The sequence below is a fragment of the Triturus cristatus genome, chromosome 12 (genome assembly GCF_964204655.1).
Source record: "Triturus cristatus chromosome 12, aTriCri1.1, whole genome shotgun sequence".
Taxonomy (NCBI): domain Eukaryota; kingdom Metazoa; phylum Chordata; class Amphibia; order Caudata; family Salamandridae; genus Triturus; species Triturus cristatus.
Genome location: NC_140595.1, coordinates 17,771,967 through 17,786,613, shown reverse-complemented (window position 1 = coordinate 17,786,613; position 14,647 = coordinate 17,771,967). Strand labels below are relative to the sequence as shown.

General features: G+C 43.1%; 1 protein-coding gene across 4 annotated transcripts in view; it reads left to right on the top strand.

Annotated features, from left to right (window-relative positions):
- The window catches only part of LOC146772217 (spindlin-W-like), a 53,779-nt gene that overhangs the window by 12,000 nt on the left and 27,132 nt on the right, over window positions 1–14,647 (top strand). For all 4 annotated transcript variants that reach the window (XM_085639483.1, XM_085639485.1, XM_085639482.1 and 1 more), the window contains exon 3: window positions 13,596–13,849. In XM_085639483.1, the coding sequence (XP_085495609.1) occupies window positions 13,596–13,849 (254 nt within the window). The remainder of the gene's footprint in view (window positions 1–13,595; window positions 13,850–14,647) is intronic.

Sequence of the window (14,647 nt, the reverse complement as noted above, 5' to 3'; positions counted from 1 at the left end):
CAAGACCCTAATAGGCATGCCCACAGTACAATCTGCCTCTTTCAAATACGGTCTAAAATTCTCCATCATGAATTATGAAAAGTCCTAAAGCTATATGGTACAACAGGAAATGAAGAAACTCCTTAAACAACGAAGAACTTGCGTTGCAGAACCAAGGAAAGAAGGCACTCCGTTCATAGAGGTTTCCAGGTGATGGAGACACGAACTACTGGAAATTATCTAAAATTGAAGAGGAATATTAGAACATTCTCTATAGGTGTAAGACATTCTAAATAAATAGCACACAAACAAATACAATGTGTATAACAATCTTGAATTATCAAAAAAATCATTTTATTAACCTCCTTTAGTTTTGTATTGTTTGGTTTTCTTTTTCTTTTTTTTATTATTATTTATATCATTATCCAAACCCTTCAACCAACTCCAGAGATGGGAGGGTGGGATAACGTTAACCTCTGTGTCTTTAAGGAAATCCAGATTCTCTTGGCATTTAATTAGGAGAATCGCTATTTCATTTCAAGACCGGAGGCTACCAATATGCATGTTGGTAGGCCTGTAAAACAACATCCGACATGTGCTCGATCTTGTTACAGTAGTGTTTTGTGAATTTATTAGAGTTTGACCACTCAGCAGTCCGAAGGATGTTCTCTAGTCTTCCACCTTTCCAGAAGGATTGGCTAACCATAGCTCCTCTCATAGAGTGTGCTTGAAGGTTCTTAAGGTCAACACCTGCCAAATTCATGGTCAATTTAACACACCTCGCTATTGAAGCAGACGTTCTAGCCTTGAAAGGTTTCACCAATTAGATGAGTGGTTGCTCAAAACCGTCAGAACGATAATCGCTCAATCTGGAATCATATTCTCTCATGTATTCTACTATGCACAACTTTTGCAAGACTCAAACCTAGGGTAAATAATTGTCTCTGACATATTCTTAGTTCTTCTAATAATTTCAAATCTTACTCCAAAGGCATTGTAAACCCTGTTACTTACCTCTAAAGCTTTAGCATCCGATACACGATGACAAGAAATGAAACCGAGAAGAGAAGCTAGCTACATAGAAAGTCTCTTCCGATCTAAATATCTGTTACTAGGCCATGCTGTGAAAAGGTCCAGGACTATTTTAACATCCTTAACAGTCTCCTAGCTAGATCAGGGGGTTCTCCTTAACCTAATGCTCTTAAGAATTCTACATACTATGACATTTTTCCCAATGCTTCTATCGTTTGTTAATGCGAGTCCTGTGGAGATTGCAGAACTGTAACAATTAAGTGACCTATAACTAAGGCCGCTATCAAACTGTTCTACTAAGATATTAACCACTTCAACTATAGGAGCTTCCATGGGATCCAAGTCCCTCTCCAAGCACCAGCGTACCCATGTTTTCCATATTCCATTGTATCTATAGTGGGTTTGTGGAGCCCAGGATTCCTCAAGGAGTTCCTCAGCCATTCCTGAAAGACATGACATCTAACTAGATCTCCTGACGCTTTCCAGGCAAGAAGGTTCAAAATTCCAGTCTAAACCAGAGGGTGTTCTCTTCAATCTACGTCCCTTAAATGGCCTTCCTCTGCCTGAAGAAGCAAGGGAATATCGCAGGCCAGTTCCAAGGTCGGCTAAAACCAAGCCTGGGACGGCCATAAGGGAGTTACTAGTACCAGGGAATATTGCTCCTGTCTTACTTTCTGGAGAATCCTCTGGATCCTTGCAAAGGGAGGAAAGGCGTAAGCTCTGGCCCCTTCCAGGGTTGAAGGAATGCATTTTCTGCCTGGGGACCTTGGTCTGGTATCCAGCTGAAGTACTTCAGTTGAAATGTCAACTTGCTTGCAAAGAGATCCACCTCCAAAGGACCCCATAAGTGACAGAGACGTCTGAAGCGGCTCTCGTTCAGCTTACATTCGCTGTGGTCTTTCAAGAGCCTCGAGTTCCAATCTGCTGTGATATTGTTTTTCCTCGGTAAGTACTCTGCTCTCAAGCATTTCTTGTGCTCTAGACAGAAAATCCAATTTCTTTTGGCCAAATCTGACAAGACTGAGAATTTTGTACCCCTTAACCGATTTAAGTATGCCACTGCAGGCACATTGTCCATTTTTAACATGACAGTTCTGCCCTGCAGAGAGTGTTTGAAACTCATTAGAGCATAGAGACCTGCTGTCAACTCCAGATAAATTATGTTGTGGGACCTCTCCATATAAGACCATAAACATCCTGTGTTCTGGTTGCCGAGGCGTGCACCCCAGCCCTGAAGGCTTGCATCCGATTCTAGTATATATTCTGGGAAACTCCCAAAGATTGCCCTGCCATTCCAGGTATCCATGTTCTCCAATTACCAGTTCGATTCAATTCTGGCGTCTTGATCTAGGATCACCCTGTCCCCATACAATGATCCTTGTCTTAGAGCTCTCGCTTTCACCCTCTGTAGAGCTCGGTAATGTAATGGCCCCGGAAATATAGCTTGAATAGAAGAGGAAAGGAGACCAAGGACTCGGGCTAGCTGCCTCGAGGCTCAACACTAATCTTATCTCCTTTTCAAATTTTGGTAAATTTCTTCTCTGGCAATAGAAGAAGGGTCTTAATTGTGTCTATCGTAAAACCCAAACCTTCTAAGTCCCAGGAAGGAACCAGAATAGACTTCTCCTTGTTTATTATGAAACCCAAACTCTCTAGAAGTTTACCACCAATTCCATATACTTTTAAATCTGAGAATGATATTGGGACATTATGAGGATATTGTCTAGGTAAACAACCGTATCCTCCTCCCTCCCAGAAAGGTTGCACCCACTCTCATTACCTTGGTGAAACGCCAAGGATCTGAGGATAGGCCTAAGGGAAGTACCTGAAAGTGAAAAAGACTGTGATTCCATATTAACTGGAGGTAACCTTGAGACTCCATGGGAATGGTGAAGTAGGCATAATTCAGGTCCAACTTGACAAACCAGTTTTTCTCTAGTAGAATGTTTTGAAGAGGCAGGACGCAGTGTGCGTGTCACCGAAGTTTTCCTTATCCAAAATGGCGGCACGTTTTCTCTTTGTATGCGTGACGTGTGACGTCTGCACGTCAGGGCGTCTGCCTGACTCAAGGATGGCAGAACGTTAGCGGGAGCGAGCTGGCAACCGAACTCTCCAGCCCTCGAAGTTAAATGGCAACAAGACTTGGAATAGATGGGCGTGCGAGTCCCACGGCGGTTCCGCTACCAAGTAAGTTCTCGAGGAGAAAACTGTTTCTGGATTTTAGGGCCAGTGCGAGTCTCACTACAGTTGCTCCACTAAGCATACCATTGAGATGAAAACAGAACTTTCACTCCTAGGGTTGGTCGAACACGCTACAATCACGCCTCTCAAGAGTCACATTAAGAAGTGAACCTCACTGTTTACTCTTTACAATCGCAGTGAAATGCTCACATTTGGCAGGCTGGACACAAAACGATTCTTTGGATGAAACAATCCTCTAGCAGCAAACAAGGACCTTTTCCTTGACAACGTCCACACAAACGCGCAACAGTCCAAACCGAAATACTCCACAGGTAGCTTTCAAAGCTACAAACTTCATTAGAGGATCATAGTGGAAATATTTCCTGTAACACGTAGCTAGATGGATACTAGATGGCTTAAAGTGCCTGTTTATGTCTAATAAACAGACAATCCAGGGGTCACTTACTGTTCATAAATGTGTTCCTTTTTCCGCAATGGTGAAGAACAAAACCTTCAGAGTTGGTCCACAACTGGTATCCTCCTCTTATCGAGAAATCCCATCCTTCGTCGCCAGTTTTGAAGAGGCAGGACACACAAGAAGGATGTGAAGTAGTTTATTCAGATAACAGGAGCGACCCCTGGAAATTCCAGCCACTTTCCACAGCAACTGCTGTCCCTCTGCTGTTTACATTCCAGAACAGCATCAGAGAGGACAGGTTGCTAGGAGGCAGAAGCATTCCAAGGCAATACGTAGAAATACACAGAGAACATGTTAAGAAGAATATAACAGAATGTCTCTCAAGAGATGGATTTCCTCCATCTTGAAATGTCTATAGACTAGAAATCTGTTCAGGTCCCTGAGATTTATAACTGGTATCCATCCTTTTTGTTTTTTCTCCACAAGGAAGAGTGGCATTCCTAAGGAACCTCTACGATTGCACCTTTTTGTATCATAGAGACCACCTCTTCTACCACCTTCTGTTGCTTTAAGGTAACTTTCAATATTCTTGGGAGAGAGGATTGGACCGGGACCTCAGCGAAATCTATTTTGAAGCTCTGAATGGTTTCAGTAACCCAAGGGTCTTGTGTAATTCAATTACAAGGGTGGGAAAAGAACTTGAGTCGACCTCTCCCCCACATTTACTGGGGAAAAATAAATATGTGAAGTGTTCGTACTCACTCTGAAAATTGAATCCTTGTCCACAGGATCTGAAGCTTCTGGTATGAGTGGTTCATCCTCGCTAGGGGTACAAGAACTGTGAGGCACCTGGCTGGTAATCTCTACCGAAACCTCATTGTCTGAAGTTAGGCCTTTGAGTACCTCGGCCGGTAGAAAGGCCCTTTCTTCTGGCCCGACCAAAAACACTAGCATTAAAAACCCTTCTCATATTTGTCTGTGCTTTGTCCAAGGCCATGAACGTAGCCACACATGTTCCTATTGTTTTAATTGTATCCTCTCTGAACAGGAGGCCTTTTGGGTTCGTCAGAGGGTTCTTTGTCCGCCATGTTTCCTAATTTTGGGTTGATCTTGCTTAGGACAACCCTACGCCGTTTGGCCTTCACCCCTGCATTGCCATTTCCTGGGAGGATCAAATCTCTCTGGCTCCAGCCCCTAAGTAGATTAATATCTACTGGGGTCACATTAATATGGGCCTCCTCTGCCAAGCTGATAATTCGAGATAGAGGCCTAGGATGTTGAGAAGGCGATCTTGGCAGGCCTTACGGGTTCTTTCCATGCTTTTTCTGGGGTCTCTCCCCAGCTTGAATAACAAGCATTGGCATAGCCAATAGGTCTCGCCATTGGGACCTTATAAGTGTTAAGCTATGCAACAGTTGCATAACTAAATACTTATAAGGTCCCAAAAGCGAGACCTATTGGCTATGCAAAGCGGCCGTGGGGCCCCGAAAATGAAAGTGATCGTGCCCGCAATCACGATCAAACATCAAAGCGGCCGTGGGGCCGCGAAAGTGAAAGTAATCGCGGTAAAGCGCGGTAAAGCGCGGTAAAGCGCACCCGCGCACATGCACTGTGGCTCTAGGCTGGCCTGGTAGCACTTTTTGGACCCCTCTCAATAGGTCTCGCCAGACCAGCGCATGCGCTGGGTCAGGCAAGACCTAAAAACGTGATAAATTCAGGATCCCGGTTCGGTGTTAGTCAAACTTTCTCTTGGATCACTGGTCTAGAGCACTCTGCTCTCAAGATGGTATGTTATTCTTTTCCTAGGGGATTTCTTATTCACCTATTAATATATTTCCCAACATGATCTTGAAGCCAGCATTTTGTACTTCTTGGATGCCTCTTGTTATGGGGGGAAAATACCTCCTGACCAAGGGGATTCATTATTATCCCCTTAGAGGATGAGACATTCGACATTCCCCCTCTGTGAAGAGGCCTTCAGTGTCCATATCATACTGATCCAGGTCAAGATGTATTCGAGTAATTGTTCACTCGGATGCCCTTTATCCTCCATGGCAGTATCGTCTGCTGTACTCTGAGCACTCAAGATATGTGTGCCGCTTCGGACACCTTTATGAGATGTGTTACATAGAACGTCCAAGACTTATGAGGTGCTTAGACCTCCATTATGTGTTGAGGTGCTTAGATATCCAGTATGAATTGAGGTGCTTTTTTGCCTTTTTCCCACTTTCTTACCACAATCAGACTCTTCCCCCTCAGAAGTGCACCTCCTGTTGAATCATTTTTTGAAGTAATTTGACATAATGTACTGGTTCCTTTAAAATATATATATCTATATATATATTAAGTCGAACAGAGTTGCCCCCAGTAGAAAAAAGCCTCAACAGGTAGGTTGTAATCCTTTCAAATTTATTCACGCTGGCTGCACAACAAATCGGCAAAGAAAGGCATCACAGTTCATATTCCTTGCCAGACGCGTTTCAAATCTTTCGATTCTTCCTCAATGGCACAAGGAACACGCAGCCCAGAACCGGAAAGTGCAGCTCTTCCATTTAAATCACCTGCCCAGATGGGCGTGGTCTTTGCAGAAGCCTCATGGTCTTCGTAGTTGCACCCAATATAACTCATGTGAGTCCGGCCTGAGTTGCATGAAATAAAAGTTCGCATAAAAATCCCCAGTGGGATGACGCACAGTTTTTGCTCAAACTTGCTGCATGATAGTGCCTTTGTGAAAGGGCTACCTCCCATCACGATAACGCCAAGTAGCATACCTTTGGGAAACGCTATGATAGCAGCGGGGCTTCTTCCGCGGCCGGGCAGGCCGCTTAAATTAAGTCGAACAGAGTTGCCCCCAGTAGAAAAAAGCCTCAACAGGTAGGTTGTAATCCTTTCAAATTTATTCACGCTGGCTGCACAACAAATCGGCAAAGAAAGGCATCACAGTTCATATTCCTTGCCAGACGCGTTTCAAATCTTTCGATTCTTCCTCAATGGCACAAGGAACACGCAGCCCAGAACCGGAAAGTGCAGCTCTTCCATTTAAATCACCTGCCCAGATGGGCGTGGTCTTTGCAGAAGCCTCATGGTCTTTGTAGTTGCACCCAATATAACTCATGTGAGTCCGGCCTGAGTTGCATGAAATAAAAGTTCACCTTTATGAGATGTGTTACATAGAACGTCCAAGACTTATGAGGTGCTTAGACCTCCATTATGTGTTGAGGTGCTTAGATATCCAGTATGAATTGAGGTGCTTTTTTGCCTTTTTCCCACTTTCTTACCACAATCAGACTCTCCCCCTCAGAAGTGCACCTCCTGTTGAATCATTTTTTGAAGTAATTTGACATAATGTACTGGTTCCTTTAAAATATATATATCTATATATATATCTATCTATATATATATCTTAAAAGAACCAGTACATTATGTCAAATTCTGTAACTGATGGCCCTGAAGCCCCAAATATTACTGAAGAATTACTTTAAACAAGCATTTACAATGCAATGGTCTCGGCATTGTTAAAGTTAGAGCTATTGGCATTGCTCATGACATTATTTTTGTTTATGTTTTTGTTTTTAAAACCTTGCCTAGGATTCTGTGTTATGGAGTGGAATTATGTGGAATGGTATTTTGTGTTGTGTAGTGGTATGGTGGAGTTTAACTACGTGGTGTGTTGTTGAATTTGATAGGATTATGTGTTATTCTGTGGCGTGGATTGGATGTATGTGGTGTGTTGTGTATATGTGTTGTTGAGTTGAATTATGAGGTGTGTTGTCGAATTGTGTGGTGTAGAATGGTAGTGTGTGGAATGGAATGGTGTTGCGTGGAACTGTGTGGCGCTGAATGAAATCATGCTGATAGGAGTTGTGGCATGATGGCTCGGTTGGAAGGAATGCAAGAGAGAGGCGACCGAGAGAAGGAAAAGCTGGTAAGGATGAGAGTGCATAACATGGGAAAAAGACAGAATGAAGGGGAGAGAAGAAAAAGGAAGCAGGTAAAGTGGATAGAGCGGCAAGTGAGAGAAAGGCTAGAGAATGGAAGAGCGAGGAGGGCATAAAAGGGAATGAAAGGAGGAAAAGGGACAGCAAGAGGAGTGCGAGAAAGGAGAAGGAAGAGAAAGAAAGGAGAAGAGTGGTAAGAGTAGAGGAGGAGGGAGGCAGACTCAGAACGGGGAGAGCTGAACCGGCTGCAGTCAGTGCAGTCGATGCTGGTCCGCACATGAGCCTCACTGAACTCTTGATGTAATCCCTACATGTTCATGTTAAGCTAGAGCTTTTGAACTGTGGTGTTCAATCCGGGGCTTTCGGATTTTCTTCCACGGGGTGGTATGCACTTTCTGTGATAAAACAATGCTAGGAAAATTTTTGGTATAAGGGGCACGGTCACTTTTTGGAATGTTATAGCATGCACAGATATGGAAATGGCACATGGTTGTGAATTGACGTATATAAACTCCTAGTGTCACAATATTGTGTTTGCTGAAGGTAATGCCCACACTAGTCTTTTCAGGCGTGTGCTGTACACACCACACTATCACCGGCTTGTGAACGATCCGAAATCAAAGCTCAGTTTCCACTGTGCACAGCAGAGTCTAATAACACTGTGGTGCTTGCCATTTTAAACATGGCATGAGCAACAGAGGACGCAGGCAGTATGCAGACAATATTAAGGAAACTCGTCTTTCTCAATGAGGATTTCCCAAAAAACGATACTCAGTCTAAATGAACATCGAAATCAGCTAGCCGGAGTTTGCTTCAGTTGCGGAAAGGAGAGCGGCGCGGGCTGAAGCTCTGTAGCTGGCTGAGTGCAGACGAGAGGGCTGAGAGGTGATTTGAGAGAGAAGTGACGTAGATGGAGGAGATATACAGATGAAATGTAAACATCACTGTGGTAGAATGATACGCACCAGGTAGAGAAGAGGTAGAACATAGGGAGGGTTAGAGAGGTAGAATTCAGAAACTTGAGGTACAAGAGCAGCTGGGTCTTCGCGCCTTTTCCTTTTCAGTCAGTTTGCACAGCATCAGCAAAAAGTATTGGCAAAGCCAATAACTCAACAAGGGAAGTAGTACTGGATTTGCCAGTGCTTGTTTTCCAATTGTTCCTTTGCATTTTATACGTCTGTTGCACAAATGTGTAACTGAAATATCACAAAAAAATTAATTTAAAATTAATAAACAGGCACTCGTGGAGAAAACTACTTTACAAATAAGAAGTCAAACAAATGGAAATGTACATGAAAGCAAACGATGCTCTTTATTTAGAGAATTATGACGATTACTCCGTCAAGAACATGTCCACACACTCCTTCTGAATGAAAATAAAAAAACACATGCTATGAAGCCATAAACACACCGCTCTGCAACTAAAAGCACTATTAGGGGAATCACAGATAAGTAATATGCTAAAAATAGGAAATATCCTTCACCTAGGAAAGAACTTCCAAAAACCTCACAGCAAATCATGGGTACGGACCGTGTTTTGTTTACAAATATACAGAATTGCAATGTCACACTGTCAAAACAACCATGTTTTGGAAAAATTGAACAACAACAAAATACACAATGGTGATAATGAGTTTACCCTGGCGTATTAACACACAGAGTGAAATTAATGTTCTCCCGTGCTTGTCGCGATGGGGGGTGGGCTTAAGAAAGATTCGAATAGTCGCTGCCCTGCCTTCCTAATTAAAGACATCAAATAATGGTCAAGAACGATCGAATTTACAATACTACAAGGGGAGCGGAAAGAGAATATGAAAGGCGCGCCAACAACTGTCATTATAACAGAGCCACAGACCAAAGCGTAGGAAGGAAAAACGCGCGCACTTCGTTCAACTGCAAATCCTGCGAGGAAAAGCTGCGTTAACTGCGCACCTCACTGGTATATTATGTGGCGTTAGATCACAGCTCAGACCGCCCAACCTGAGCTATCGCGACACAGGCAAACTCAGTAGCAGAAGCACAAACCAATGCGAGCCACTGCCCCAGACATTGTTTGTTTTTGATAAACAGTAGAAATGAAAATACATGCTGCAGTGCGAGGTGCTGAATGCGACGGGAAGGTGTGTGGAAATCAAGAAAGGAGTTCAGAATGCAAAAATACAGCTCTAAACAGTGGAACAGCAGGAAAATATGGGCAAAAAGACTCATGAATGTCAGACATGGAAGAGCCAAGATCTGGCAAATAACGGGTAACTGCAAAATGCCCTTACCATGTATGCTCGTGAACAAACCGTTTTTATGAAATGGGCTTGTATGACGTTTCATAAAGCTGGGGTCTTAGAAGACCCAAAGGTTTCGTTCTGCAATGGTGTTGGGCAACTCCTAACGTTTGCGAGGGGCTTTCACAGACACAAAGTAGCGGAGTACAGGCAGCTCTCAGTGAAAGGCGGAAGAGGGTGTCATTGGGTAGCGGTACATAAGCACTAAGGTAAGTAGAAACGCTCTCAGTACTCTACGGGGGGGCAGACATTATGGCTCAGCAAATACTACGCATGAAATCCCTCTGTACCGTAAACTGGTGGGGCTCGATCGGCATTCGCAGCTCTGCACAGAAACAGATTGGTCCCACTCTGCAGTGACTACTGGGCGCGCGTTGCAGCAGATGGGCGGGACAGGGACGCAGCTCTCTCATCTTGCTTATGCCAGGTTATTTAAAAAAAAAATGCTCAAGTTGTGCACTGGAAGCAACGAGTTATCGGGCTGACTGCGAGTGCCATAGTGGAGGTTTCACAGGCCTCCCTGCCCTCCACCGGCAGCTGCCGGGACAGCTTGTGCACTGTGAAACATACGCACAACATGCCCATTCGTATACATGGACTTTATGCCTTACCTCCGCCATATTTGTCGTGCCGAGGGTCACATTGCGGGTCACCGGGAGAGGCCGGATGCACAGAAAACAGCACAACAGAAACAGCGTGAGTGACTGCGAAAGCGGGAACCAGGCCCGAGTTGTCTGTGTACCGTCGCAGCCAATGGGAAAGGCCCGGAGGTAGACTGGAACATCCTCACAGCCAATGGCAGCACAAGAGGGGACGCAACAAATTTAGCCAGAGCCAACGGCAGTGCCGAACAGGAGGTGAAAAACAGCTGGTCCAATAGAATCAGGGATACAATATTTCATAACCAATGGCAGAGCCGAAAAGAAACGAAAACAGAAGCAGAGAATTTGAATGGGACCATAATGAGCCACCATGACTAATATAAACCGAATTTCTAAAGTGATTTAATTTTACCTTCTACGGTACACGCATATTCCGCACGGTTATCTTGAGAGACCCAGTACAGATTACCAGAGCTACAAATGTCCCACTTTGCCTCACTAATCTACTTCTCCAACGGAAACTGCAACAAGTGACCATACAACTGACCTCACGCCGCACTTCGCTGATGATGCCCGACAGGGTGGAAACGAGTCTTTCAAAGGGGAAGTAGGTAGGAGACACCACCGCCTTTCTCCGAGGCGAAGCAGAAATGCCTCGGAGAAACGCAGCGGCGGTTTCGGATTCGGGGGCATGTTTTTCTTTTCTCTCTCTTGCCATTGGCTGGAGGAGAGAAAAACACGCCTAAAAAAGGGCGTGGCTAAAAAGTGGAAAGAAGAGCACGGAACACACCCCCGAATCTGAAAAAGACGGAGCCTATTTGGAGGGACGGCTCTCTCCTCCAATGGCTGGCCTCTGTTTAGGAAGCCAGCCAATGGAGGAGAGGCAAAAAGAGAGGCGGGCTAAATAGCCACTCTAAGTATCATAAGATCTCCGGACTTGCGGTTCTGCCTTCGGCAGACCGGACGGTCCCTCGACCTAAAAATGATTCAACAGGAGGTGCGCACTTCTGTGCGTGACACCTTGTAACAAGTCATTTCTAATAAGAGGTCCCTAATCTCTGATGGGGATTGCGACTTGGAAACTGCCTGAGGGGGAGAGTCTGATTGTGGTAAGAAAGTGGGAAAAAGGCACACACAAAAAAGGTGATACCCCTATATCTTTTCTATTTAGACAAATCAGAGCTGTAGTTTTTTTCGATAAGGTTACATTTTACAGCCATTACGTTCAGTAGAAAATGTTTTTAACAAGTCTCTTTTATTTTCTCACTCCCAGTTATACAAAATTTACTAGAAGAAATTAAGACCTTCTGTTCCATGGGAGCTCGACACAGTACTCTTGAAAATAGTTCATAAGGCTACCTTGCAAGACATTCTGGAAAACAGATATCCTTATAGCGATCTCTTTGGTCCCCAAGTAGTTGAGAATTGGGCACTATTTTGTTTTGTAGAAAACTAAAGTAAAGTTTTAAGAACTTGTTCTAGTTTCCTCCCAAAGGTAGTGTCAGAATTGCAAACCAATCAAACTTTTCCCATTCCATTTTTTTTTTTTTTTTTTTTTTTTTTTTTTTACAAATTCATTTTCTCTAGCATAGTGAGCTTTACATTCTCTAGGTGTTGAAATGGTTTTGGTGTTTTCCTATAAAAGACTAAGACATTTTTTAATCTAACCCTATTTTTATCAATTACAGCCTAGTTTATACAATTTTAGCCACTTCATAACAGTCTGTTTCTAGAGGGATCATTTTGTATATTCTATGTTGTAGTACTGCAAACAAAACTTTGTGTGGTAAGCCCAGAACCCATCTACAACTACATTGCTAAAGTGTGGTTCAATCACTCACATATGTAGTAAACCATCCACTTTGAGGTCTGTGCATACGTTTTAGAAGACATTGTCTTGATTTTGATTCCAGTACAGATTCTAGATAGGCAAAGCGCCCTTTACGGAATCTTTTTTGGATAATGTTTTTTTTTTTTTTTTTTTTTTTTTTAAATGATTTTATTGTGCATAAAAAGGGTTACAAACACGGGCCTACAACCACCAGGGCAGGGATAATGGTTTTAATAGGGATGGGCTTACAACTCTTCAGTGCTAATGATTATTATTGAAAATTGCTGGAGAAGGAAAAATTACTTGCACTTAATCCTAGGTCCTTCTCCAAAAGAATATCATTACAGTAATAGCAACATCTCCAGAGACGGGACAAGTAAATATATATTTTTGTTAAAAAAAGTGAAGTGGCTTAACTGTCACTGCCAGGCTATGAAGAGATACTGATATCATTGGTTTCCATATGGGAGCAGTGTGTGTTTTTTTAGCCTTTGTAGGCTGCTGTCTGCTTGCCTACAATGCTCTTCTTTTACAACAACTTTTCTTAAAAAAAAAAATAAAAAATAAAAAAGATGTGTGCGTGAGATTCCTTGTCACTTCTATTTATATAGCGCATGTATCCCTTTTTAAATTGTGCTTCTTTTGTTGGAAACTTGTGATAACTAACCAATGTAGTCTCTTATAGTCTGTAAATATAAGTTTATTTATTTCAATTGGATTTTCAATATAAAAAGTTTGAAATAAAATGGTGGCTGGGAAAAATGGGGCAGAGGAGGACCAAATGACGTGGCTCCCCTTACAAAAGTATATTGTCACAGATTATCACAGTTCTACAGAATTAACAGTTTTGAACATAGTGTTTCTGTACTTTCATCCATGGACTTATTCATTTTCTTATTGCACCATTGAAATCAGAAAACTGGCTCCCAAACACCCCAGACCTGCAGAATCTCCCTACACACAACTGACGACCAGGAGACGGTGCACAACACTGCAGTCAGGGATGTTGGTGGAAAATTACAATTCTTGTCTGGCTCTTTTTTTATAGGACCTCGTCACCGGGTTAGGGCACCCTGATTTCTTCTCCTGATCCATTGTGTATCTATATCATAGGATCTTTTGGCCCTCGCAATGGGATCTGTTTACAGTATTCACAATTGGGTAATTTGTTATTGTTAAAAAGCTTTAGTTCAAACTTAGAGCAAAAGTTACTGATTAAATAGTCTAATAATAATTCTGGGTCTCTTTACTGTCAGTTTAAGTGCTTTGAAGCAGCATTTAGCACAGTTCTCACTTTTTACAGATTATCTGACCATCTTTTCTCATTTCTTATAGGAATCGCAATGCTGGGGATTCTGAGGATGTCGTTGGGGGCCTGCAGTTGTCCGGCCTCATTGGTGAGAGGATACAACATGGCTGGCAGGAAAACAATGGTACCATCAGCCAATGGAAAGGCTTGGTGCTGGATCAGATGGAAGTGAATCCTGGCCTGTACTTGGTGATCTACGATGGCTTTGACTGTGTTTACGGCATCGAACTCTTTAAGGATAAGCGGGTGAAGAAACTGCAGATCATGCCCAGAAGACCCTGTGAGTACAAACGGTCAACACAAGGAGCTCTAGCACACAGCTGCACAATATAAAAGACATTGTGTTGCTGGCATTGTATGTACGATTTTTGAGGCTCACATGTAAATACTGTTACCTGTGAAATGTTGGGGACTGAATAAAACTCATAAGAAAATGGTGATAGGAAGCCACTGATTAAGCAAGCTGTTTTGTAAGGCAAACAGAGGAGGAAAATAGCAATTTAAGTATAACTATGTTGAATCTGTTGTTTCATGGTCAGGCTTCAGCTCTGCAGTTGGTGCTTACTTTAGGGTTTATGGTCTGACTATCGCCAGACAAGTATGTGAAAACCACCAGAAGAGGGACTTTGGCTTGGCCCGCATGTTGGGAGCCAAGAGTATGCTTGTTTAGGCAGGAGTTGTGTGCATCCACAAAAAAGTACTTGCCCTCCACCAGTGCTGAATTTGTAGACGAATACGTGGCGGTGCCTAAAGTTATGCTCTGAACTCCAAGGGCGACACTAGAGCATCAAATGCCATGGCTGTGTTGTCTGGATTTCACCTCATGCTTCTTTAATTAACTACCAGACATTCCTTACCCAATTAATTTCACTAATGCAGGATTCTGCTTTCTCCTTTTGTGACTGTTTTCCCATCTTTCTCTTTCTGCTTTGTGGAATTTCCCTCTCTTGCTCTTGGGAAATGTATGAGGAAGAATAAGTGCTGGTCCCCAAAAATGAGTATGGGTGGGCCTCACCGGCAACAATTGGGCATAAGCACTGCCCTCGCACAACTGTGATTATTTTGTTTATTTATTCAG